This window comes from Microtus oregoni, unplaced genomic scaffold, assembly GCF_018167655.1.
Source record: "Microtus oregoni isolate MIOR12 unplaced genomic scaffold, Mior012 000001F_ref0000356, whole genome shotgun sequence".
Classification (NCBI taxonomy): Eukaryota; Metazoa; Chordata; class Mammalia; order Rodentia; family Cricetidae; genus Microtus; species Microtus oregoni.
The window spans coordinates 52,924,800-52,950,202 of NW_024543060.1; the positions used below are offsets into that span (position 1 = coordinate 52,924,800).

Here is a 25,403-nt window from a genome sequence, read left to right on the forward strand (position 1 = left end):
CTGTCTTGGAGGCAGATACTCAAGTCTTCTAAGTGACCACAGTCCCAGACATCTTGATGGTAACCTAAGAAGACACTGTAACAGACCCAAGCAAACCTTTTCCAGTTCCCAACTGAGAGAAACTATTCAAGACAATAAAGATTTCTTTGTTAGTGAGTTCCTAGCCTGTGGATAATTTGTGATAAAGTGTTGGCTAACAACCCATGAATTTTTCTGGTACCAAAAAAAATATGCTTCCAGTACAATAATAGGTGTATTTATGGTAAAAGTCCAGCAATGTAGAAAAAAAATTTAAATAGAAAATGTTCAGAGTAGGTAATTTAGCCTGACAATAATATCTGTCTTTCTGTGGTGATGATAAATTTCCCCCTTTTTATGTTTTGAGATAATTTAAAATATATTAATTTCTATTTCTTTTTGTGCTTAGGACTCATAAAGTTTCCCTGTTCCTTTCCATTGTTGTCTTTACTCCTGATTTACATCCTTCTTTTTCAATTTCCCTCTGAAGAAGGCATTGCCATTTTTCAGTATTAAATGCTTGAATCAAATGGCAAGGAAGTTGAGGCAACTGAACTCTGAGTTACTGTACCAGAGAGATTATTATGCATAATTTAGTGACTCACTCTGTAATGAATGGAAAGCAAAAAGCAAGGTCAGGGAGAAAGGCTGTGGTAGGAAATGATTGGCTTGGGACTAGTGCCACCATGCTTCCTTACTGTAGCCTCATCTTTGAGGACCCTAGCAGAACTCAAAGACACTTCAGAGTGGTCTAGATCAGAGGCTTTCACTGATGTCACCATGCCTAGTCAGGCTCATGTGAGAGTCAGTGTTGTTCTAAATTGGTCATCCCACAGTTCAATCTCAGTCTGGATCTTTCCCCATGATCTTGGTTTGTGTAGGGATAAGTCCCGCCCCTTAGGGGGCGTGTTCACCTCGGGCTAATGTTTACCTATAAATCTGGCGAGTGTGCTCACAGAGCTCGCTTCTGCTTTCCTGGTCTGGGGGGGGGGGGGGGGGACGACGACGGTGGTTCTGTAAGTCTATTTCGCCATTAAAGCTGTATATATTTTTACAATCTGTCTGCATTCGTTTACGCCGTTATGGGTTTGAAAAGTCATGTCTCAAGGAATCAACATTTCCCTGTATCCTCATCTCAAGTTCGGAGGTATCCCTTGAAGTCTCCCAATAGTAAGAGATGCTAAACAGTTATGGAGGTAGGTACTTAAACATATCCTGACTCAGCTGGGTTTCCTGTCTCTCCAGGAAACCTGTAAGCACACATCCAAAAAGGATTTTAAAAAGTCCTTGATGGTGGTGGTGTATTCCTCTCATTTTCTTAAACGATTCCTTTAGAAAACACATTCTTTTTTTTTTAAAAAAGGCATAATTCGTTATTGATTCTTTAGAAATTTTTAATTGATTTTAATTGAACTTTACATTTTTCTCTGCTCCTTTCCCTGCCTCTCCTCTCCCCTTCAACCCTCTCCCAAGGTCCCCATGCTCCCAATTTATTCAGGAGATCTTGTCTTTTTCTACTTCCCATGTAGATTAAATCTATGCATGTCTCTCTTAGGGTCCTCATTGTTGTCTAGGTTCTCTGGGATTGTGATTTGTGGACTGATTTTCTTTGCTTTGTGTTTAAAAACCAATCCCAAGCACTGCCTAGTCCCTCCACATCCTCCCCTGACCCCTGAGGTATCTGGTATTTCCCCGCTAATAAATTAAAAGCAGCCAAACCAAACAAAAGCCCACCTCGATTCTCCATCCCTTCCTTCCTTCGTTCCTTCCTTTTGAAAGAACACTCCTTTATTCTTTGAGAATGCCTACTAGTTAGCTCCATTGACTGGGAGGTGGCATTCTGCCACTTGCAATTCTTTGTCTGGTGACTAGAGATTTTCATAAATCGGCTTCTGAGAACATTCTTTTTTATTGTTTTTATTGCACTATACATTTTTCTTCACTCCTCTCCCTTCCTCTCACTCCCATTCTACCTCTCCTATGACCCCTACACTCCCAATTTATTCAGGAGATACTGTCTTTTTTCTCTTCCTGTTTAGATCCCTATATGTCTCTCTTAGGGTCCTCTTTGTTGTCTAGGTTCTCTAGGGTCGTGGATTGTAGGCTGGTTTTACTTTGTTTTATTTTAAAAAGCCACTTGTGAATGAATACATATTATATTTGTCTTCCTGGGTCTGGATTACCTTCACTCAATATGGTTTTTCCTTGATCTATCCATTTGCCTACAAATTTCAAGATGTCATTATTTTTTTACTGCTGAGTAGTACTCCATTGTGTAAATGTACCACATTTTCTTTATCCATTCTTCAGTTGAGGGTCATCTAGGTTGTTACCAGGTTCTGGCTATTACAAATAATGCTGCTTTGAACATAGTTGAGCACATGTCCTTGTGGTGTGAATGAGCTTCCTTTGGGCATATACCCCAAAGTGGTATTGCTGGGTCTTTTGAGGTAGAGTTCTTGGATGAGAACACCTCTTCTTTCATCCTAGTGGCATCAGGAGTTTTCATGCAGTATACCCTTTTTGTCCAATCAGCCCCACCCGAAAAATGCAGTGAGTCATTGGTCAGGTAAAATTTAGAAGAATGGCATTTACTGAATAGCACTGTTGAATCTTCTTGAAACTCACTGGAAGATGCATGTGTTTTGGTATAGAGGGTGACATTTTTTTTTCTGCCTTTGCTGTCTGCTAGATCATCTGACATTTCCACTATGGCTTTGGCTCAATGCTTTTTCAAGAATAAAACTGTTTTAGTTTTTCTCTCTACCACCTTTATGGAGAGGAAGACAGCATAGCAGATTTCACTTTTAATTATTTCTCTAGCAGTAGCCAGATGGAGGGCTATCGAAGGACAGTGAGGTTACTCTATTAGATCAGATTTTGACAAACAGTTCAGAGGATTCCAGGAATGTATCAGCCACAGTCGAATTGGGACTCAGGTGCAATCTTGCTCTCACAGTGGAGTTTACAATTGAATTCAGCAGGCATAGAGAGAACCTACATAGGCAAGAGCACGGTGGTTCAGGTGAGACCTGGGTTCAGAAACAAGTGCAATCCCTTACTTATTCATGGGCAATCACTAGCCTATGGAGGTTACTGTGCCATTATTTGTAAGATCTTATGGCTATAATAATAATAAACAATTATTATTAGTGTTATTATTTATTAATGCAGCTCCTATTTCCCTTTATTTAACTTTCTACCAACAAATTAGATGAACGATAAAAACTAGAAATACATAGAAAGGCTGAAATAAACTCTTTGTTTTTCTATGAGCAAACTTAATGAGATAATAGTCTTTTCATTTCTGTTGTTGGCTAAAAATGTATTGTTCTACTGAAGCAGCTCAATTCTTGGGTTTTGTTATGTTAGAATATATGCTTCCTTTCTTCAAGAGTGGTCTAAGGTCAAACATAGGTGAATCACTTGGCGTCTGGTCCATTATGAGCTAGATAAGGCATTCTTCATGGGGAGTATTGGTGATGTTTTTTGTTTGTTTGTTTGTTTTTGCAGAAATGAGGAATCTGGGCTTTTGACCTGCCAATGTGGCCACCATCTCAGCTCTGGAAGCTTCTGTTGAGTTTTGATTTCCAGTAATATCTTCCGTGTAATTTCCTAGAGCTGCTGAGGCAAAATGCATATCCTTGGTGCCTTACACTTGGGCATTTATTCAGTTATCGTTCTAGAGGCCAGAGGTCTAAAGGCTACTAGCTGTCAGCAGGACGGTAAGATGTCCAGTGCCTCTAAGAAAGATCCTTCCTTGTCTCTTGCAGCTTCTGAAGTCCTGAGAAGTCACTGGCTTTTCTTAGAGCATAGTATCAATCTTCAATTCCATCTCATCATATCCTCTCTTTCTCCCCAAGTGTTATCTTCTTCAGTTTCCCATAAAAATATTTTTTTTAGTGGATTTGGGATCCATCCAGCTAACTTGGGATGATTTTATTCAACATTACTAACTTAGTTATATGTACAAAGATTCCTTATCTAAAAAATTGAGAGCATTTGTTTACATTTCTTTTTTTTTAAGGAAAATATAATTCATATACTTCAAACCAGCTCATCAGAGCATGAAAAGACAGTAAAAATTGTAGGTTGGCAGAAAGTGATCACAGGTCATACTGACTCTCAACAATCAGGAAAGTTTAGAAGTTCTGCCATTCTTGGGGTACCAAGGTGGACTTGTTCTTTGGGAGTGTCTCAGAACTTGTCTTTATCTAGTACTCCTAGGATTGTAACACTGCCCAGCTGCTGATGGCCTATGTGTGACTTCTAACAATCTTCCCCCTCAAGTTCAGGCAAAATGTGCAGCCAGGTCTTGGCTATCTAAACATACTGATGTCAACCCTGTTACTGCCTTTGGTCGGGCATACCACTTTCCAAGGAAGCACTCCTCTCCTTTCCTCTGTCCCAGATAAAATCCTTTTTACCCTACAGTAATTTAGGATGAAGTCTGTAACTGGAACAGAAGTGGGTGTGTGGCTGCACAAGGTTGAATCTGAAGGCGGACACCAGAGACTGGTGGTTATTTGCATATCATAAATTTAGTGCTGTACCAGCTGAACATGTTGGTCTCTGAAAGTCTATTGGGATGGATGGGTCAAGGGCACCTTAGGTAGTGTTGTGAGGCAATGATGAGAGCCCCGAGGATGTAGTCAAAGGCACTCATGAGATACCAAGGTGACTTTGACAGAAAAAGAAATGTAACAAAGTCATTCGTGGAGGCTGGAGAGCATGTGGCTTATTCTGGAGGAGTTGAGTGGGTTAGTCCAGCCAGAGCTCACATTTCTAAGTGTACTGAGCAGGAATGATTAGAATCTGGGATGGAGCTGGCAGTCCCATAAGTGCCATAGACTGAGGTCAGGGAAAGCAGAAGGAAGTTATTACCACCATGAAATGATGATCATAGTTTCTTCTGTATTGGGATTTTTCTTTCAAAAGTTTGGGGTTTGTTGTTAGTTGTTTTTGTGTTTAGTGAATCAAGTGCAGTTACTTCAGACTGGAAGTATGAGTTGCCAAAAGGAGATTAGATACAGAATGCTCTCTTGTTTGAAAAATACATTTTATTTCATATGTTCTTAAAATACATTATATTTCATATGTTCTTCTTAGAGGTAAAGCTTACCCTCAGAACAGAAGAGCTGGGAGAGATGGGGGTTATGTACTGTCTCTTCACAGACCCAAGGCTGAATATAGTTTAGATGAAAGGAGGCAAGACTCACCTTACAAAAACTTTGGGTTTCCCAGGGAAATAAATGACAGTCAAGATGTTGCCGGGCGGTGGTGGCGCACGCCTGTAATCCCAGCACTCGGGAGGCAGAGGCAGGCGGATCTCTGTGAGTTCGAGACCAGCCTGGTCTACAGAGCTAGTTCCAGGACAGGCTCCAAAACCACAGAGAAACCTTGTCTCGAAAAAACCAAAAAAAAAAAAAAAAAAAAAAAAAAAAAAAAAAAGATTTGGCAGTAGGAAGCCCCAAATATATAGGATTGAGAACAGTGTTAGGGAAGATTGTTAGCAACAAAATCAAGACTAGTAAAAGAGGGAGTCAAGATTTGCTTTATGTTAGCATGAAGATTAGTTTCGTTCTTCAGAGATCTTGGAACATTTAGGTGTGGTGAGTTCAGTTAGCATAACTTAACTCTGGTGGCAAAGGAAAAAAACAGTGGAGAGCAGATAGGAAGTCGAGTATCATGTGAAGTCTAGGCTTTCCCTAAAGCTCAGTTTCATTTTGGCATGGACTTTTGTCCCCAGTAGAGGGGCCTGTGATAAGATGATTACTTATCACTCAGGATGAGAGATGAAGGAAGTCTGGACTGAGAACAGTCTCTTGGAACAGAGATGAAAAGTCCAGGAAACCAAGGTGAGTCCGCAGCTGATTGTAAGGAAGTGAGAATTACTTTGTGGATCTTTTCTCAGACTCTAATAAGGTGACAATAACCACTGGGAGGAAGAAATTGAAGTGAGGAGAGGTTGGCAGCTTGCTTTCCCATCATGTCTAATTTACCTTGCCAACAACACATCATCTTCCTCTAAGCCCAGGGTGAAATTGGAAGGAGGGAACAGTCTGGCCTGGGTGTCAGCCACTTACTAACACAAAGAATTGGAAGTGATAGGAACACCTGACTTGCCCTAATTCTGAAAGAAAAAGCATTGCTAGGTTTGGGGGCATTTCTGTTTGTTTTATCTTTACAGAAAGCTGAGGTAACGCTCGTTAACCAGGACCCATCACATCCACATCTCTGCTGACTTGCAGTCAATGTCCACTTGCTAAACAGGATACACATATTGTGTCAAAATGTTTCCCACAGACGTTAGATGTAGCATATAGGACCTTATTAAACTGCTTGTTAATAAAGCAAGAATTTTTATGGGGACTCAGTACCTTCATTCACTAGATCTTCTTCTTGTATGTAAAACACTTTAAATGTTTCCAGGTCTAAATTATCCAATCAATCAGCGTTGCTTTGTTACTTACATTCACAAAGTACTTCAGTTTAGAACACGGCTTATAATTTTAGGTCACTTAAAATATAATGCTGTAATAGCAGGATACAGAGGTTCATTATGCAATATCTTTTTTTCTCTTTGCTAAAATATATATTCAAAAGAATGTTGATAGTTTACCTGGTGCCTTAAAATCAAGGAACTCACATGATACAAGTTTTCATTGATGTTGCTTGCATGTCTAAACATGTCTACAGTGTTTGACTATATATAGTGTGCACTCTGTTGTAGAACACTTGACTGGCTTAACATATACACATACACACCTTTATTTTATATCTCCTACAAGCAGTGTGAATTAGAATTTTTATGAAAAAAAACCAGAGGATAGCATAATAGTTTAAATATCTAGGTTTTTGTTTTTTTAAAAAGATTTCTTTATTTTATGTGTCTGCAACCTAGGTTGCTTTGCAGTGCCTGAGGACACAAGAGAAGGCCATTGGATCTTCTGGAGCTGGAGTTATAGACATTTGTGAGCTATTGTGTGGATTCTATAAACACTACCTGGGTCCTCTGCTAGAGCAGTTAGTGCTCTTAACCACTGGGCCATCATTTCTCTAGTCTTGCATATCCAATTCTTTAGCTCCTTATATTAAAATGCCAATTCCCAAGGTAATTTTTGTAGTGACGATAGCTTTAGTGTGGGGAACGGTGCATATCAGGTCTCAAAGTCTGGAACCCTGACTGCTCTTTGGACTGGAGAGGGATGGGGAGAGGAGTGGGGGGAGGGGGAGAAGGGAGGGAGGAGGGAGAGAAGGGTGGGAGGAGGGGGAGGGAAATGGGAGGCTGGGAGGAGGTGGAAACTTGTTTTTTTTTTCTCCTTTTCTCAATAAAAAAAAAAATGGAAAAAAAAAGAATAGAAAAAAAAAAGTCTGGGAAGACTCCATGAATATTAAGGAAGTGGAGCCCAGGAGTTAGGCTGCTGATAGGCACACAGATAGGGAAGGGAGAGGGACCACAGCTAGATAAAGATGGCAAGCTTCTGGCTCCTTTCTCACCCTCCTGATATGAGACAAGGAAAGCCCTGACAGGTGTTTTCTCCTGCCAGCAGCTCCCCTTCCCCCAAGTTCAAGGTATGTTTACCAAAGATGTGGGTCTATCAGCATCTCTGTTTTACTTTAAACTGACCAATCCTCAATTAGAGAAAGGAGACCCCTATTCTAATACCTCCTAATGGCCTTAAAATCCCAGCTCTTCACCAGAGGCCAGAACTCCAACTTCTCTGCTTTGTAAAGGGTCTTTCTTTGTGTTTGCCCTGGTGTGTGTGTGTGTGTGTGTGTGTGTGTGTGTGTGTGTGTGTGTTCTTACCCTAGTTAATGCCTTATTTCACTGGCTAATTGTATCTGGTCTCTATGGGATATTCCCTGTTGAGAACTGTTTGGCTTGAGATTTTTCCTGCCTTTTAATTATTTGACTGCAAAACCAACCCGATGAAGACCGCTAGATAGTAGCAGAAGGGCACAACAACATACTGGTGGAATTTTGAGCTTCCTGTTCAGTAGATATTAAAGTAATTTTTTTTTTTTTAGGGTTAGTACAGCTTCTGCCCAAGTGTCTCCCAGATGTCTGACCACTCTCCTATCCCTTTGGATTGTTTTTCTCTGCCTTTTCCTTCTACTTCTTAGAGTCCAGATTTGCTCAGGGCTAGACATTTTCTGTGAAATTTATACATTTATTTTATAAATTTATATACTTGTTAAATTTTATTCTTTCATGGCAGATAAACTTATTTTTCTTCCATTCACTCACACTAAATTTCAGGCAAATGCAAATAAATGATGAGGGTAGCGTTGTTAATAAACAGCATTCCCTCCATGCTCTGTAGAGTGGCCTTGTTAATGAACAGTATTCCCTCCGTGGCTCTGTTTATCACTACAGTATTTATGCATCAGACTCACTTTTGAGGTACAATGATACAAATACCTAAATTTAAGACTTCATTTTAAAAGAGGTCATACACGTCACTGAGGATGATTGACTGGGTGAGATTCTGTCACGGTGGCAACATACCTCATTTTGCTTTAATTCTACATGCTATGGCCCACTCTAAACACATTTTCTTTTCTCTTTTAATTTTTCATTCTGTTTCTTTTTACTGCTTCCATATATAAAGGTGGCCTTTTGGCTGAAGTGTCACCATGAGTCTTGATGCTGTTACTCATCGTTATCTGTATGTAACAAAGCACAGCAGGAAATTGACACACACCTCACACTTCTGTTTGCCTCCTCCTTTAAGCATTTATAACCACGCTATCCTGAGCTTTCTTGCCATTTGTAGAATAAAACAATTTCACTTTTTATATGGGTCAAAAAACAGTCAGATTTAATCAGAGCAGTGTAAAATGGGATATGTTCAATATAGACTCACTTTTAAATCATTTAATTTACACTTTCAAATGCACATCTCTGTGAGCAAAACATGACTATTCACAGCAAGCTGCTGCCACTGAGGTGAAATCAAGAGATCGCTGTGTTAATTTCGGCACTTCAAAGGTAACGAAAAGACCATCCACAATGAAGGCTTAATTATGTTTTCTCTTCTTTCAGTATTCACATCACAGGGCTTTCTTTTGAGACAATAATAAAGGAGGAAGAAAAAAAACCTTCAAAGGGGCAGGAAAAGAAAGTCTTTTCAACTGTTTAAAAGTTCCATAGTCCCTACCCCCAAATCACCAGCAAAAGTGGGTGACAAGATAAAGTCAACAAGCACATGACAAACTGAAATCACTTAGGACAGAAATACTGAACACGTACCTGGCAGGAAAAAGCATTTAAAGGAACAATAGATAATAGTGATGAATATGTTTCTTTCTGTACACTGGAGCTTGACTGTCATGGTGAGCAGACAAATTGGTGCCCCCAGGAGCATACAACATCCTGGCCTGGTGCTATTCCAGAACTCGCTGCAGCCAAATTTTGCTTTTCTTCTGTCTCTTAGAAAGCTGGGGCAGGAACCCTCCAGGTTGGTAGCACCACTAATCACATTAACTAAGGGACTAATTACTCATTAGAGTTTGCACATTTCTGTCAACTTTTCTCCCAAATTGAGTTAGTTGCTTTTTTGTAATACTTACTAGAGGAAAAAATAATTTACCAAAAGTTCTCATTTTGGCATAAACTCAAGTTCACAGGCAGATCTGTGAGTTTAGCTTATAATACTGTTCTCTATTCTACAGGCCCATGCACATGTCGATATATTTATCTCAAAACTATCTCTGAAAATAATTAATGAATTAATAGCTATCACCAGATTTTTGCATGGTCACATTAAACCTCAAATGAGGTTGATGTGGAAGAACCAGGAAGCACAGCTGACCCTGTGGGCACTGATCATACAGGAAGGAGCTGGGTATCATGTCATTAAACTAGTCCTTGAATGACCAGTCTTCAATATTTGTTGATGTGTCTGTGTTGACTATTGATAATTCCTGAGTAGTTAGGAGACCTAACTAGTTTTGGTTAAGATCTTTACCACTTTGAATCTTTCACATATAGTTGTATGTAGAGATTCAGTAAAACCATGCTAAGTGAGTCAGGACTAACCTAATAATAACCTAACACTTGAGTGAGTGCCATGCTAAGAGTACTCAGATAATGAAAAACAGAGGCTGATCATGTCTTAAGCAAAGTCTTTGTAAGATGCAGGAAGCAGCTGGACTAATTAGAATATAGGGCTAATATATAAATGATACTTTTGTTTATAATTTAGTGGCAGAGAATGTTTTCTTTCACTAAGCTAATTACCTCATTAAAGCAGTATTTATAAAATTGAAAGCCTAATTATTTAATCTTTTGCCATATATTTAATAACTAGAGAAAATCAAGTAAATATGTTAATGCATTAAAATTCTCACATAAATCTTGTAAGTAAATGTGACTTGAATTTTATTTAGCCATTTCATTTAACATTTACTACCTATACATTTTAAGTCAGAATGAGTTAAAGATCTAAGGAAGAAAAGTAAAAATTTAAATCATGAGAATATACAGGCAGGTATGATCTCAGGAAGAGAATGTTTTAAGCATGAATAAAATAATAATATTGACTATTTTTCAGAAATGATTGCTTTAGCATCAAAAGGAATCATAGACAAATTGGAATAGCAAAATACCATCGAAGAAGACAGACTTGCAACAAATGTACTAGCTATGCTAAGAGATTAAAATCCAAACATGTGTCACTCCTATGAATGAAGTTGGAAAAGACAACCTAGCCCTTAAAACACCTGTAAAACAAATACTGGGTAAGTCACTGAGAAGAAGGCCAATGTGCACATAGGAATTTCCCCCTCAATACTCACACCAATATTAAAATGCAAAGTGAGGTAAAACAATGTACCAGTCACTCACAAAAGTATCAAAACATTAAAAAGGCATACACTATCAAGTGTAAAAGAGTGTGAAGGAGCATAGGAATTCTGAATTATGACACTCTGGAGAGCAAATGATTGTGGTCTTCTTTCAGGACAGGGTCCTACCACTTTTCTCATTCAGTAAATGCTTCAGGCTTTGGGGGCCATATGATGACATAAAGGGTCTTATGTGAGTACCTAGTCACACAACCATGTAAGGATACAGACACCATTGCGACTCACAGGCTCAAAGATGGGTGGTGAACCAGATTTGGTGTTTGACTCAAAAGATTCCTGTTTTAGTGGTATGGGGACAATATCCAAACTTGGGCATAGATCCTAGACAAAGTCTCATGTGAACATGCATAGTGTGTTGATGTATTGTGGCATTGAAGCCTCCTCCTTGGAAAACAGTACAACCATCGTTGGGGAAGAAAACTAATAAGCTATGAACTAGCATCCGCCATACATTTTAATGACCTAGGAATTAGTTTCATGTATGTTAAGAAAAATAGAAAATTAGCAATAAATGTAATTGCAGAATACATATTGAGCTTGATACATTTATTCTGAGAGTCATTTATCTTAATGGCATGTCAGGAGAGGACCACATGACCACATATAGCTTCCTTTCAGTATAGTGATGGCTAACAACACACGTGGAACAGGACCTTACAAACTAAAATATATTAATATCAATCTTTTAACTTTAAAATACCAAACATATTTAATATGATAACTTTGAATTATAATCAGTATATATGTATATGTTCTATAGATGCATATACGTGGCAAATCTCTGCATTTCATTGATTTGAAGACATTTATTTTCAACCACTATAAAATAGGAATGAGCCTTGCCATTGGTCAAAGAATCTCCAATAATGCAAAGATAGCTAACATACACAAAACTTTGGGAACTACTTCCGTTAGGCATTATTATTCTTACTTTTAGGTTTGACCCAGAAAAGCCATGAAGGAAGTTAAGTTCCATTTCTAATGACCAGGAAAACTAATCTAGATTTCGGAACTCTAACTTCATGCTCTTGTCTGCACCATATTTACCAAACTGCTTTTTGCTGACACAAAGACTTTTCAATTCTTGATTGCTTTACAGACTTCAAAAAATTGTTAATAAAATAACAAATGATTTCAATGCTTAGTTTTTAACTTAAAATTTAATAACTTATAATGAGAAATAGTAATTTGTGTTTTAGACACACATAAATCAGCAAAAGAAAGGATGGAACTTAATGTAGATTTTAATCTGTGATTTGCATAAGCAATAATAATTAATGCCATTTTGGGGACCCATACAAGTTTTAGGTTGCCCAAAAAGGCTAATTGGAAGTTTTAACACTGTCATTCATTCTATAAGTGATCCCTGTAGAATTTCAGTTAAAATTTTCTTTCCAGGTGATATACCAGGACAGATAGAATTTCTTCTGCTTTTTATCCTTTGTGACTCTGAGTTGCTCAAATGTATGTCTGAGTGTAATAATCTGTAATGAGGATAGCGAACAATTATATTATCTAGCAGCAAAAATAATTAGATTGATTATCAGAAGTCAACTAGACTAATATTCACATGAATTGTTGATGTCCATTAAATCTCTCCTATATTTAACCTATGGTCAATAGTCTTCAAGCTACTCCAATGCCAGAGTGATCTAACAACATGGTAGATGACTACTAAACATTAGTAAAATGCAGTAGTAACTGAATGAGTGAACACGTGACCAAACACAGACTTGAACATGCTGGTAGGCAGTGAGCAAAAGTCCTGGAAACAAGGTACACATTCCAGCACAGCCATACACCAGCTCTGGAAGCCAGGTCCCATCCCCACTCTCCAGTGTCCTTAGCCCTCATGGTTTGTTATAAATTCAATTCCATGTAAGCAATGTCCAGGCTATTTCTATATAATTCTACCATTTGAACCTCTGACTTTACACTACTTAACCAAGTATCTCTGTTGTAGTGGGCATATGTTAATTTTGAAAGCCTTTGTCTATTATAGAGGCCACTTTTAAGTCATCACACATAACTTCTCAAGTACTTAATAATTCCTAAGTATTTATAATTGGAGGACATTAGAGGTGGCAAGCAGTTTGTGTTGTTTGAGTGAGACTTTTCTCAAGGCCAAACTCAATTTTGACATGCTCAATGGTAAATTTTACCTTCACTATCTAAGCAATAAGCAAGCAATGAAACTTTAGCTTTTAAGACCATCTAGAGATGGGATTAGTTGGAATACCATTATACTTAAAGTGGTATTAGGCAAATTCCAAAACTTCTCTGAACCTCAATTTCATCATCAACTATGTTATAAGATTTTCCTATCCGATTGTCCTAAATATCAAAGCTAATTATCATAAAGCATTTTGCTACACAGTAAATAGTGGCAGTGAATTTTATTTCATTCATTCCTGAAAAAGTATAACATATGTTATTATGCTATTAGAGAACAAGATTAAATGGGAATAGATGCACATTTGGTAGTAAGAAGGCATGGGAATTACTTCTTTAGTATAGTAGAGGCAGTATAGGTCTCTTTTTCTATGTTTAGTTCAAAGTGAAAATAATCTTTTGTGATTGAAGAGAATGATCTAGATGGTGACAGAAACAAACTTTCCTGAACTTTGGCATTCTATTTTCTTGTGCTTTCAGAGTAGTTTCGGCTATGCATTTTCTTTTCTCTCCCGTGCATCACTGCTCTGCACACAGTACAGAAACACCACAGATTTTTAATTAGCTAACTGTACCCTGAGATTCAAGTGTAATCACAGCTGCGAAGAGGATGTGTTGAAATTGAAGAGGACATTACTACATGATAAAAATTACAACAATAGCGTAGTTCGAGTTTGATCTATAGATGTGACTATGTGTGAATGTGGAGGGAAGCTAAACTGATGTGTGACTATGGGATTTCCATTTGCTCTGCTTTATATTCCGCCACGCAAGCACATGTACCTGATGGAAACCAGGGGCTTCTCATTAACCAACCTGAAATATAATCCTCAAGAAGTTCTTTCACTTATAGCATTTAGAATGGAAGGAATCTCATCCAACGGGATATCTGGCAGTTTTCTATGGACTCTTACTTTGAAATTGATAATACATCAAATATCTGGTGACCTTCATCCCATAAATTGCTTCAAGATATAACTTAAAAGAAATGATAAACTCACCAGAGTTGCAAAGAGATGGTAGAGTATGAAATAGATGGCCACCACTGGTGCCCACATATGTCCTACTGCATTCAGAGTCTGATCCATCACGTCCACCCATCCTTCCTGGGTCAGGATCTGGAACATGGACATAAATGCCTATGCACGAAAAAGAAATGGAGCATTACACATTCCACCGACTCAATGTAATTTACACCTGGATACAATTAAAATTATCCCATGAGAGACGAGAGAGATGTCTCAGTGGTTAAGAGCACTGGCTGTTCTTGCAGAGGACCAGATTTAATTATCTGCACCCACGTGGCAGCTCACAACTGTCTCTAACTCCAGTACTGGTGGATTCATTGTCCTCTTTTGACCCCTGGGGGCACTGCACACATGTGGCACACAGACAAAACCAAAATAAGACAATAATACCCCTCCCAAAAGAGCAAAACCAAAACTAAAATGGAAAGTAAAATTAAATTATCTTGTGATAATCAGCTGAAGACTTTGTTGTTGGCATTATTTATTCTCTTCTAATAAATCAAGGGAAAGTAATTCATGCAACATGGGAAAAAGCTGAGAACAAAGGATTAATTGTTACATCAAACTCTTCAGCTTCAGAAACTAATTATTTTGAATTAAAAATTGCTTTTAAGGGTAAATTCTTTTGAGACATGAAAGTTTCTCTATCATTGCCTACACATGATTTGTTTTTTCCCCTTTCAGAAAGTTATTTTAACACCTCCAGCAGATTTTTATTTGGGTTTCCTGATGCTGCTAGTAGAACTGTATTAATTTAAAAATGAATTACATTGTCTTAAGCACACAGGAGAATAATAAAGTTTATTTTGTTTACAAGGTGTCCAGCTACCAAATGAGTTCAGCTACCATATTAGAAACATGTAATGATATGGACAGGCTGAGGAATTTAACAAAGACACATTTTTTTTTTCATGATACTTTTAAAGAATTTAAGGCACAGAGTCATGATTGCAGAAGAAGCCAAGACTAAAACACCAGGACATTCCAAGAAAGCCAGTCATGCTGAAAGACTGGGCTCTTCCTGCACCAAGCTTTGGCTGTTCAGTTTGGAAACATCGTTCTAGTTAAACATGAGAATATGTGTCCTGTATGCATCAGTGGCCACTAAATGCTTCTTAGTGAGGCTTTTGATCACGCCGGGAAAAGGTTTACTCTTTACAACTGTTTTATAGTCTTCAGAGGAAGAAACCATAAACAGAGTATTAAGGTTCCAAGAACTGAAGTCCAGGATAAGGAACAGCCTGAAATCAAGATACAAATCTATGATTGACAGGACCCCAGATTTAAAGGGACTCTAAAAGTAATTCAGTCTGGCTCTACTAACCTATGTGAATACTTTGTTATGCTAATAGAAATTGTGGCCAGGTATTGAATCTCCTGCATTTAGGAATGTCTGGGATCTGCCACTTTTAGGCCTAAGCACAGCTATTTCCTCTTAGACTATTTCCTTCCTGAGGTCAAAAGAACTTTTTCCAAAGTGTGACTTTCAATGTTCAGGAGACACTGGGTCCACATAAATAAGAAACCATTAATTCTTAAATAATTTTTTCAGAAAAATTATACTTATTTATTGTAGTTATGTATAGGGTGAATGTGTTATGGCATGCGTCTGGGGGCCAGAGGATAACGTGGGGAGCCAGTCTGTCCTTCCACCATGTGGGTCACAGGGATCAAACTCAGGTCTTCAGGCTTGCCTTCCATATGAAATGAATCTTGAAGTGGTTGATTGTTTTCCCACACATCCTGTCCATTTGTGGAGTACTTCTCTTGAATTAGTGTGGCCTAAATTCTTTCATCTTGCAGAAGTTTTTTTTTTTTTTGTTATTGTTGTTGATGAAAATGTGAATTAGGTTGCATTTGATAATTGAGTCCTAGCATTATCAGCAGCACCGTGACATTCTCCTTGCTGGGCTGCACAAGAAAAGGCAACCCTTAGCTTCAACTCACTCCTTGTTTAACTGTACTGTTATTTCCTTAAAATCATCATATATTGCATTATGTCAAACACCATGAACATTGTATTGCCTTAAATAAATACAGAATTGTTTTACCAAAAACAACACTCTATCATTTAACTTAATAAAAATGTCAGCCTTATCACTGAGGGCAATTATTTTTCTCCATTTCGTCTTCTTTTTTGCTAATGAATATGTACATACAAGCAGTACATATTCCAAAGATGATTCACATGAAACTATCAGATTGCTGTATTTTCCCCACAACATTACCACCAGTGAGAAAACACATACATCTCAGATCTAACAGCAAAAGGTGTCACATGAAAGCGGCATGAATTACATTTATTAGCTTTCTTTCTTCCAAACTAAAAAAAATGCTTGCAATTAAGCCTAACAGATACCATTCCTGGAATTTCCAGACCAAAAGTTTAGGTCTACTTTTCAAGTGTCCTCATCGCAAACCAACCTATACGTTTACTGCAATAACTTTTGAAACCGCTAGCTTTTATATGTGCAGTATTACTCAGGAACATCGAACTGTGGGATTGTGACCCTCCTCTCTGAGACAATGAGTGCAGGAGACTGAGGTTATCTGCTATTCTTTTCAGTGTCTTAAATAAAAAAAAAAAAACACCCAAACTTTAAAACCTTGATTTCTGCAGAGCTCAGCTGGAAGTGCCTATATTATATCCGAGAGCAAGACTTTTAGTTAAGTGGGATTTGTATGTACATTGTTGCTGATAAGCTGAGGAAAATGGTAGAATCACTAAAAGCTTCTCCTATAGCCTGAAATTAATTTGTGTTTCATGTGAAGGGTCCTTTAGTTTTGTTGAGTTTATACCCAGATGTTCCAATTCAATAACAGTCTGAGACTGAAAGTCAGATCTGCTCACTGACACTTTGCGGTTAAGGCCCATGCACCTGGAGGAACCTGAAACTTACGTGTTCCAACAAAGATCATTAGAGGCTCATGGGACTGAGATGAGTAAGACAATGTGTCAACTTCTAAAAACATTTAGAAGCAAAAGGAAAGAAAATGAACACGACCAAGCAGCGAATGAAAACATGGTGCCTGGAGAAATTTGACAAAAGGCTGTGAAGGCAGCACCATGGAAGAACACCTGCCTAATCTGCATGAAAAATACAACATTTTTTTTTTGAAAATGTAACTTGAAGATTTTTTTTTTTTGGTTTTTCGAGACAGAGTTTCTCTGTGGTTTTGGAGCCTGTCCTGGAACTAGCTCTTGTAGACCAGGCTGGTCTCGAACTCACAGAGATCCGCCTGCCTCTGCCTCCCGAGTGCTGGGATTAAAGGCGTGCGCCACCACCGGCCGGCTAACTTGAAGATTTCTATATGCCACAACTTGACATTCCTTTCTTTGTTCACTACAACATTAGGTATCTGTTCACTCAGGGCTTCACGCAATTGTTTGTAGTCTATTATATAGAACGTATCAAATCTGAAACAGCTTTTGGACAAGTTTAAATCTTAAATTTATTAAGAAATTTTGTCTTTGGATTTTAGTAAGCTGGTAAACGATAGATCATTTTTAATATATTGACTAGGAAGATGCCGTTCATTCACCACTGAGCAGGTGATGTTCTCAGATTCCATTTCCCCCTTCGGAGCTCTGGTATCATTTCAACTGTAATCTTTGGTGCAGTAACAAAAGATCAATGTTCAAGGTTAAATTGAGCTCCTTTCTTTACCATAGTTAATCTGAATTTGGCTCAACTTATTCATATCACTTAACAGTCATGTTTTGGTGCTGTTTATAGTGAAATTATTCATATGCCTCAAAGGGAAAAGAAATACATTCTTCTACCTAAAATGACTGCCAGATTCTCACACAATTTACCCTCTACTTGGAATAGATCCCATTTCTACTATGCCGTAGCTGTTCTTTTTAGAACCTCCAATTACCTGGAAGCCGTCTGAGTCCTGCTCGTACAGATTTGTTTTCTGGAGCTGTCTCACTGCCTGTTCTAATTTGGGATAATTGCTTTTGAGACCTGTTCCGTAGTTGGTATGACTTGCATTTCAAGTCTCTTGTTTTGGTCTCTTATTCTCTCCAATGTAACATCAGAAGAGGCTGCCAGCATCTCACCCGTGGACTTAAAGGCCTGCTTCTGTGTGTCAGCTGCACCTCTTCTCTCTGCTCTCCCAGTACGAGGAAAAGGCTCGCATGATGAAGACGTTTATCTGAAGCTGTGGGTAATGATGCTGAGAGACTATAGAAACTTCTTCAGTCCAGGTGCATCTAGGGAATCATTACTGCAACCAGAGTCGACCAGTCCTAGATGTGTCTTCAAGTTCTCTGACTTATCTTCAGTCGTCATTCTTGGTCCATGAGTCTAGTTGAGGGCTCAGGGGAAAAGGTCACCCCCGCATCTCCTCTCCTCCCTTTGTCCTGAGACTCCTATTTCCTTATAACTTCTGTTTCATTTTTCAAACTCTCATGTGCAGCATTTTTGCTTATTTTGATAGAAAATTAGATTATGAGAAAGCATTCATTTTTGAAAGTTGAAAGTTTTATCTTTATTTCCAGCACTTGGGAGGCAGAGGCAGCTGGATCTCTGTGAGTTTGAGGCTAGCCTGGTATACAAGAGTTAATTCCAGGGCAGGAACCAAAAGCTACAGAGAAACCCTGTCTCAAAAATAAAAATAAAAAAAGCTATCTGTCTGTCTGTCTGTCTGTCTGTCTATCTTCCTGCTCTAAATAAAGGACTTCTACAATTCGGGAGTTCTTGTCTTTTTGTAGGATTCTATATAACATCCGTTTGGAGTCTCCTCAGATTGAGGGATTTGAGATGAGTATATATTTTAGGATTTTCTTTTCCTACCTTTTCTTCTTATCCTTTTCCAAAAGACAAGTCTAGGAGATGAGATGAGCCTAGATGTCTTTCCCATTCTCTCTCAGTACCCTTAACTACTATCCTTTTTCCATGTTGACTGTTACTCAAATAAAATGTTACAAATTTGTAGACCTTCCTGCGTGTAATTTCTGGTGCTACATTATAAATTAATTGTTAATCGGTTTGCTGACTTTCTGATGCTTTAGACAGGCACTATCTGTGATTTTTCTTTCTTTTGTTTTACCTCTTTATTCCATACACATAGTGGAAATCTCAAATTAAGCAAGACTATACAGGCCAATTCTTGTAAACTTCAGATGCGCACATGCTGCTAGGTGAACTGAGAATGAGCAGTTCCCTGGAGACTAGTCCAATTTGTATACCAAGTGAACTGGAAAGGTGGAGCTGGCAGCTCTACCCCTTCATGGACAAACTAAATCAACCAAAAAAGTCTTGAATGAATTTCAAATGGAAATGACAGAGAAAAATCACATTGAATCTGGAGGCAGGAGAAGAAACACTATTTTTCCAAGCAGGTATGGAGGTCAACAGAAGGAGTTTGCATAGACACTCAGAGAAGTGATGATGTCCCAAGCAAGCAAAATTTCTGAATAAGCAGAGGTCAAGAAAATATATCAGATAAGAGATTGCACTTAACTGGATCTCATCTGATAGAAAATAAGTATTTTAATGGTATAGCTTTACGATTTTTATCAGACGTTTTATTCCTTGAGTATGTGGGGACAAAACAAGGACAAGAGCCTGAGAGCAGAGGGTAAGTAGTAGTTGCTTTCCAAAGAAACGGAACGAGAGAAAACAAAAGCAAAGAATGAGGTCCAGGAGCTACAAACGAGGCCAAAGCAGCATTGTCCAGGGCCACAAAGTCCATGCCATTCCTTCTCAGGCTCTTACTTGGTTCTCTTATTTCCTCATCTGTAATGCAATGGGGATCCCATCTGAACCTCAGCTCTCTTTCTTGCTCATTAGTACTCTCTTGTTCAACTTCTCCATACTAATGTCCCAAAAGATCATCTTTAACAGACTTCTCCCACACTGGTATTTTCAGTCTCCCCTTTAGATTCAACTTCATAGCTCCACTTGGATTCCTAGCAGGAATCTCAAGCCTTTGATATCTCAAATTGTGTTCATGGCTGCCCTTCCTACACTCCTGTCTCAGAAAGCAGCACTCCATTTGTCAGGTCATTCACACCTTCGACCTTCAGGAGACCTTTCTTCCTTTTCATCTCCTCATACTCCACATCTACTCTGATTGGCTGTTTTCCAAAATATGCTTTAGTTTTTGGTCTCAGCATGAACTTATCCTCAGTGTTCCTTGACACTTCTATTACAGTAGCTAATATTAGTTTTCCCAGTGGATCCTACATTTTATTACTAGATTTTCTGTTTATTAACTGAGATTAGAAGACTTAGGTAAAAATAAGACCACCAAAGAGGGATGAGAGGGAAATAAGCAGGAAGTTTCATTTCTTGTTCCTAATAACACTTGAACATTGAAGATGATGAGGCTGGGTAATGTCTGTTAGCCTTGATTCCATTTGAGTACTCCTGGCTCTTTCCACTGTGGTATTGTTGGTGTGTGTGTGTGTGTGTGTGTGTGAGAGAGAGAGAGAGAGAGAGAGAGAGAGAGAGAGAGAGAGAGAGATAAATGGTGCTGGATCATCAAAGATCAACTTCTAACCCAAAGTAATGTTACATTCTTAGAAATGAGGCAAGCATAGTATCTAATGTGAAATAGCCTAAAAAAATCTACTAAAATGGCAAAGCAACTATTAACCTCTTTAAAATGTAATGAATGATATTTGAACTTTGATGACCTGAGGCATATTTCGGGAATTTAGTATAGGTGGCTATCAACTTGAGTTAAATAAACTTGATAAACATTTTTTTTAAAAAAGTAGTGTGGGACAATACCTCAGATTGTGGTTAATTTGTACCAGGTAGGAAAAACCCACCTTGTAAAGCCTTTCATTAGGTATTTCTTCAGTTTACAACATTTATTTATAACATTACAAAATCATTATAATCATCTAGCACAATGATATTCTTAGTTAAGCAAAAGGAAAACACAAACTTACTTCCTACTCATCCTGACTGCATCATTCTCCAGCCATCATTTTGTTTCCTATTTCTGAAGATTTGTTTACTCTGGACATCGTCTCTAAACACAATAACATCCCACAAATGCAGTGTCCATCTACAGTGGTACACATTAGTTCCCCATTTTCTCTTTAATTTTTGCCCAATAAAATCTCAAGTATATATCACAGTTTAAATATTTATCAATTTTGAATATTTGGGGTGCTTCCACTCTTGGAGGCTATCATGAATACTGATGCCACCATGAGCATTTACGTGTACGTGGATTTTCATAAATTATCTTTTACTGATTTTTATTTCTTATATTTAAGTACATGTACATAAACATACTTTTTTTGTTCTTAAAATATGCACATTAGAAATTTAAAATATAGAAAGGAATATAACTCACATTATCCTTGGGCAGCTTAAAATTTACAATAGACTTTGTACCAATTTTCTTTATTCTTAGCCAGTTCCAGGAACTCTCTCTCTTTATGAGAGATTTGCTTTCAAAATGAAATCTACTTGACAACTTCTATAGTAGGGCAACCATTTACTGAGAGCTTCCCCGCTGTGTCTTACTACCAGACAGCCCTAAAATAGACTTGCTTTGACGGGATTCTCTGAGTGCTCAAGTGACATCTCCTTTGGGTATAATTGCCTTAATTATTCACCTACTCAATTTCCTTGCTTCTTTCTTTCTTCACAAATGGTGGTAATTTACAGAAGAGTTTATCTTCTGGGAAACCCAAAGAGTTTATGAACCTTTAATATTTTGCTAACAGCTGGTATATTTTGTTATTTATGATCTTTTGTTTCAAACTCACTGGATTATCCTAAACTAACAATATTTAAAACGACATTACAGGAAAGTTGGGATTATCTGATATTGTGATTAATTTTCAAAAAATTATGTTGCTTGGTAAAATTGTGAGTGAAAAAAAAACCAAAGGATTGATGGAGATAAGAGGTTAGGAAAACTCATTAAAATGGTAGTTAGCATATTTAAAATCTCACAGCCAATAAAGGCTAAAAGAGTAGCCTCTAAATGGCAGAACTGATTTGTGCAATATGTTTATAAATACTATGGATTTGAAATCTGAATTGAAACTGAAGTATTAAATTCTTGGCTTAACTTTTTCTCTATTTCAATTCACTCCCCTGTTTTAGGCAGAATTTTGTGATCTATCTATTTAATCATGTTCTCCTTCTCCAAATCCCATCTTTCTTGTTTTCCTTTTCCCTTCAAGTTTTCAGGGAAAATGTCATTTCTAAGATGAACCTAACCCTGTCTTGCTGTCCTTGGACACCCAGGGCATAATGGAGTAAATCATGCTATAGAAAACCAGGCTCTCATCAGCCTCACTCACAAGGTACATCCTTCCAAGAAAGAACAGAGGAAGGACTGAAGTCAAAAGACAGGGTAGGCTGAGAGTGGAGACCACAATGCCTTGGGAGTGTGTTGGAAAAAAAGACTGAAAGCCGTAGGCCAGTTTTGGCATTTATGAGCAGGGAAGGAGAGTCAGTTGCCAATTGCCTAGTGTCTGCAGATAAAATCCTCAGCATCTGGAGGCCAGCTTCACCAAATATGCAATCATATTGTCATTCTGTTATGATTGCTTCGAAATAAAAAAGAAAGCATTTATGAATATTTTATGAACATTAAAGTACAATCTGGATAATGTTTTATATATTAACTTAGAAACCTGTCTCAATGATATTGTTCCCCAGGGGGAAACCTGTCAGTTTCCTTGGATTAATAGCACTATTCCTATATATTATTATGATTTAAATTTTTTATATTCATAAAATTTGGTTATACTTATATAATGCTCAAAAATGATCCTGGATAAACTATCGCTTTGAGGAAATGATACTTCTAGATGCATGGTTTTGAAAGTTTGACATTATGTTTGATGGCGGCATTTTATTTCATCTTGTCTTTTAACTACAAATGCCTACTCTTTTGTGACCTGTTAAAGTGATATGCTATTCATCTGGAAAATTTAATTTTGTATTATACATATTTCGGTCTACTTTTGGACTGGATCTTACCTATGAAGGTTACGGAGAGAGGTTACAGTGAACAAGCATTTCTGAGCTGACAGATACTACAAACAGACATTTGGTGCAGTTGTTTCCGCTGAGGATTATTTTACTGAGAAAATAGTGTAAGTCACAGACTTGGCAGGTAGACAGAGGCAAGCAATGCAGTAAAGTAGGAGCTTTGTTTTGGGCTTTCTATTGTTACTTCAACTTGAGTTTTGTAACCCTGTTCCAAAGGGTTTGTTTTGAGTGACTCTCTTACGAACAGTGTCTCAGAGCTATGCATTGTTTCTTTGTACATGAAATCTTTTGCAATTAGAGGTTTGTTAAATTCCATTGCCATTTATATGGACAGAAGTGAAATATTTAAAATAATAATATCTCCTTAAAACAATTGCTCTGCATTTTATCCCTAAAATTAGAAATAAAGTTAGATTTAGAAATAAAGTTGAGGCAAGTGGTTTCAATTAATCCTGTCACTGCCTTTAATGTTGGCAAGAAGGAAGGACTAAATAGTTCTTTGCTTTTTTCCCCTCCAAATGAACCCTTGTTATTTACCTTGTATTTATAAGTTTCTATATATACTCATTGCTAAGAATTCCGTTTAGGGAATAAAGGAGAGAGCAGAGGCAAAAATGCTTACTGGTCAGATTATAGATGACTAAGGAGAAGTTTGATTGTAGACCCACATAATTGGCTCAAAATGTCAAAATGAGCTGGAACATAATTAGAAGCAAAACATACATTAGAATGTCAGGCCTCTCCCAGCAGCAAATTGCTTCAAGTAGAATCTACACTTAAATATAATTTCAAGAGTAAGAGAAAAAAAGGTCAGCTCATTTCAAAAATAATAAATAAATAAATAATAAGCTGCATTTATTTCCCAGCTATCAAAACATGTGTAGGTGTAACCACTGGCATCTTCTCTCAGCCATGCATGCGCTGACTTTACATGACATTATACACAAGGTCATTGGTTCCTATAATTTCCTAGGATTTCTTTATCAGCAAGAGTCAATGATATGCATGAAAAGAGACTTTGAGCCAGGAATAGCATCCGTGGGATGCAGTCCCACAGGTAGAGAGTGGCATTGCTGTGTATTTTGCTCCTGTATGTCCTTTTAGACATTGTAAGATCTAAAACTGCTGATTTCTTTCCATCATCAAGTTTATGGAAACAAATAATATTCATGCCTATTCTGAGTATTATTTAAACTTTTTTTAAAAAAAGAAACCTGCGTGTGTGTGTGCGTGTGTGTGTGCACGCATGTGCGTGTGTGTGTGTGTGTATGCATGTGCGTGTGTGTGTGTGTGTGTGTGTGTAGTAATAGGGGCGGCGGGGCTGCGTCCCAGCACCCCGGCTGTCTGCCCGGCTAGCTTATGCCCGAAATAACAACACACAAACTGTATTCATTTAATCACTGCTTGGCCCTTTAGCCCTAGCCCTTACTGGCTAATTCTGTTATCCCGATCAACCCATCTCTAATAATCTGTGAGCACCGGTCTTACCAGGAAGATTCTAGCCTAGTCCATCCTGGGTCGGAGCTTCATCCTGGGAGCGGGGCATGGCGTCTCTCTCTCAGGCATCTGCTCCCGAGAGAGCTGTGGAGTCTCTGCGCTCACTTCCTCTTCCTCCCAGCGTCCTGTTCTGTTTACTCCTCCCACCTATCCTCTAACCAATAAAATGGGCCAGGGCAGTGCCTTTATTAGCCAATGACCTTCCTCCATCATGCGTGTGCGTGTGTATGCAGGGTAGAGGATAGTACTTGAACATGAGGATTGCAAAAGTCAGATTTCTTCTTCTACTTAGTGGGATCCCAGAATCTAACTTGTGGGACAGCAAGTGCATTTTTACCCACCGAGCACTGTGCCAGCCTTCAAACATTTTTTTAAAATCGCCTTTGTCTTGGACACTATGGAGGATATATGTGAAATTCCTTATGTCTCAAGTAACTAATGGTATATACCTATCTTCAGTATATTTTGCTAACATAATTATACTTATTAATGGTTTTTCTCATAAAATATATGTCACCAATTTTTATAGAGACCTAAAATGGCAAAACATTTTAATAAAAATATTTTAGTAATTTGACACTTAAATGATAAATTCCCTGCATTAAAAACACTCATTTGAAGGAACAATATTAAGATGAGCTGAATGAAATTCTATTTTTGCCCTAGCAATCTCTCTGTTAGAGCATGGTATTTTTAGTTGAAAGGTGTACTTCCCATCGATTATGCTAAAATCATTTGAAAAGCAGCCATCTAGCTGACAGAACAAACAGCTGTGAAAATGAGACCTGGAGATTTATGCAAATGGGGGAGCTCTGAATTAATTTTCTTCATGGAA

General features: G+C 37.9%; 1 protein-coding gene across 4 annotated transcripts in view; it reads right to left on the reverse strand.

Moving 5' to 3' along the window:
* The window catches only part of Nalcn (sodium leak channel, non-selective), a 255,068-nt gene that overhangs the window by 99,340 nt on the left and 130,325 nt on the right, over nt 1–25,403 (reverse strand). For all 4 annotated transcript variants that reach the window (XM_041666485.1, XM_041666494.1, XM_041666477.1 and 1 more), the window contains exon 14: nt 14,064–14,201. In XM_041666485.1, the coding sequence (XP_041522419.1) occupies nt 14,064–14,201 (138 nt within the window). The remainder of the gene's footprint in view (nt 1–14,063; nt 14,202–25,403) is intronic.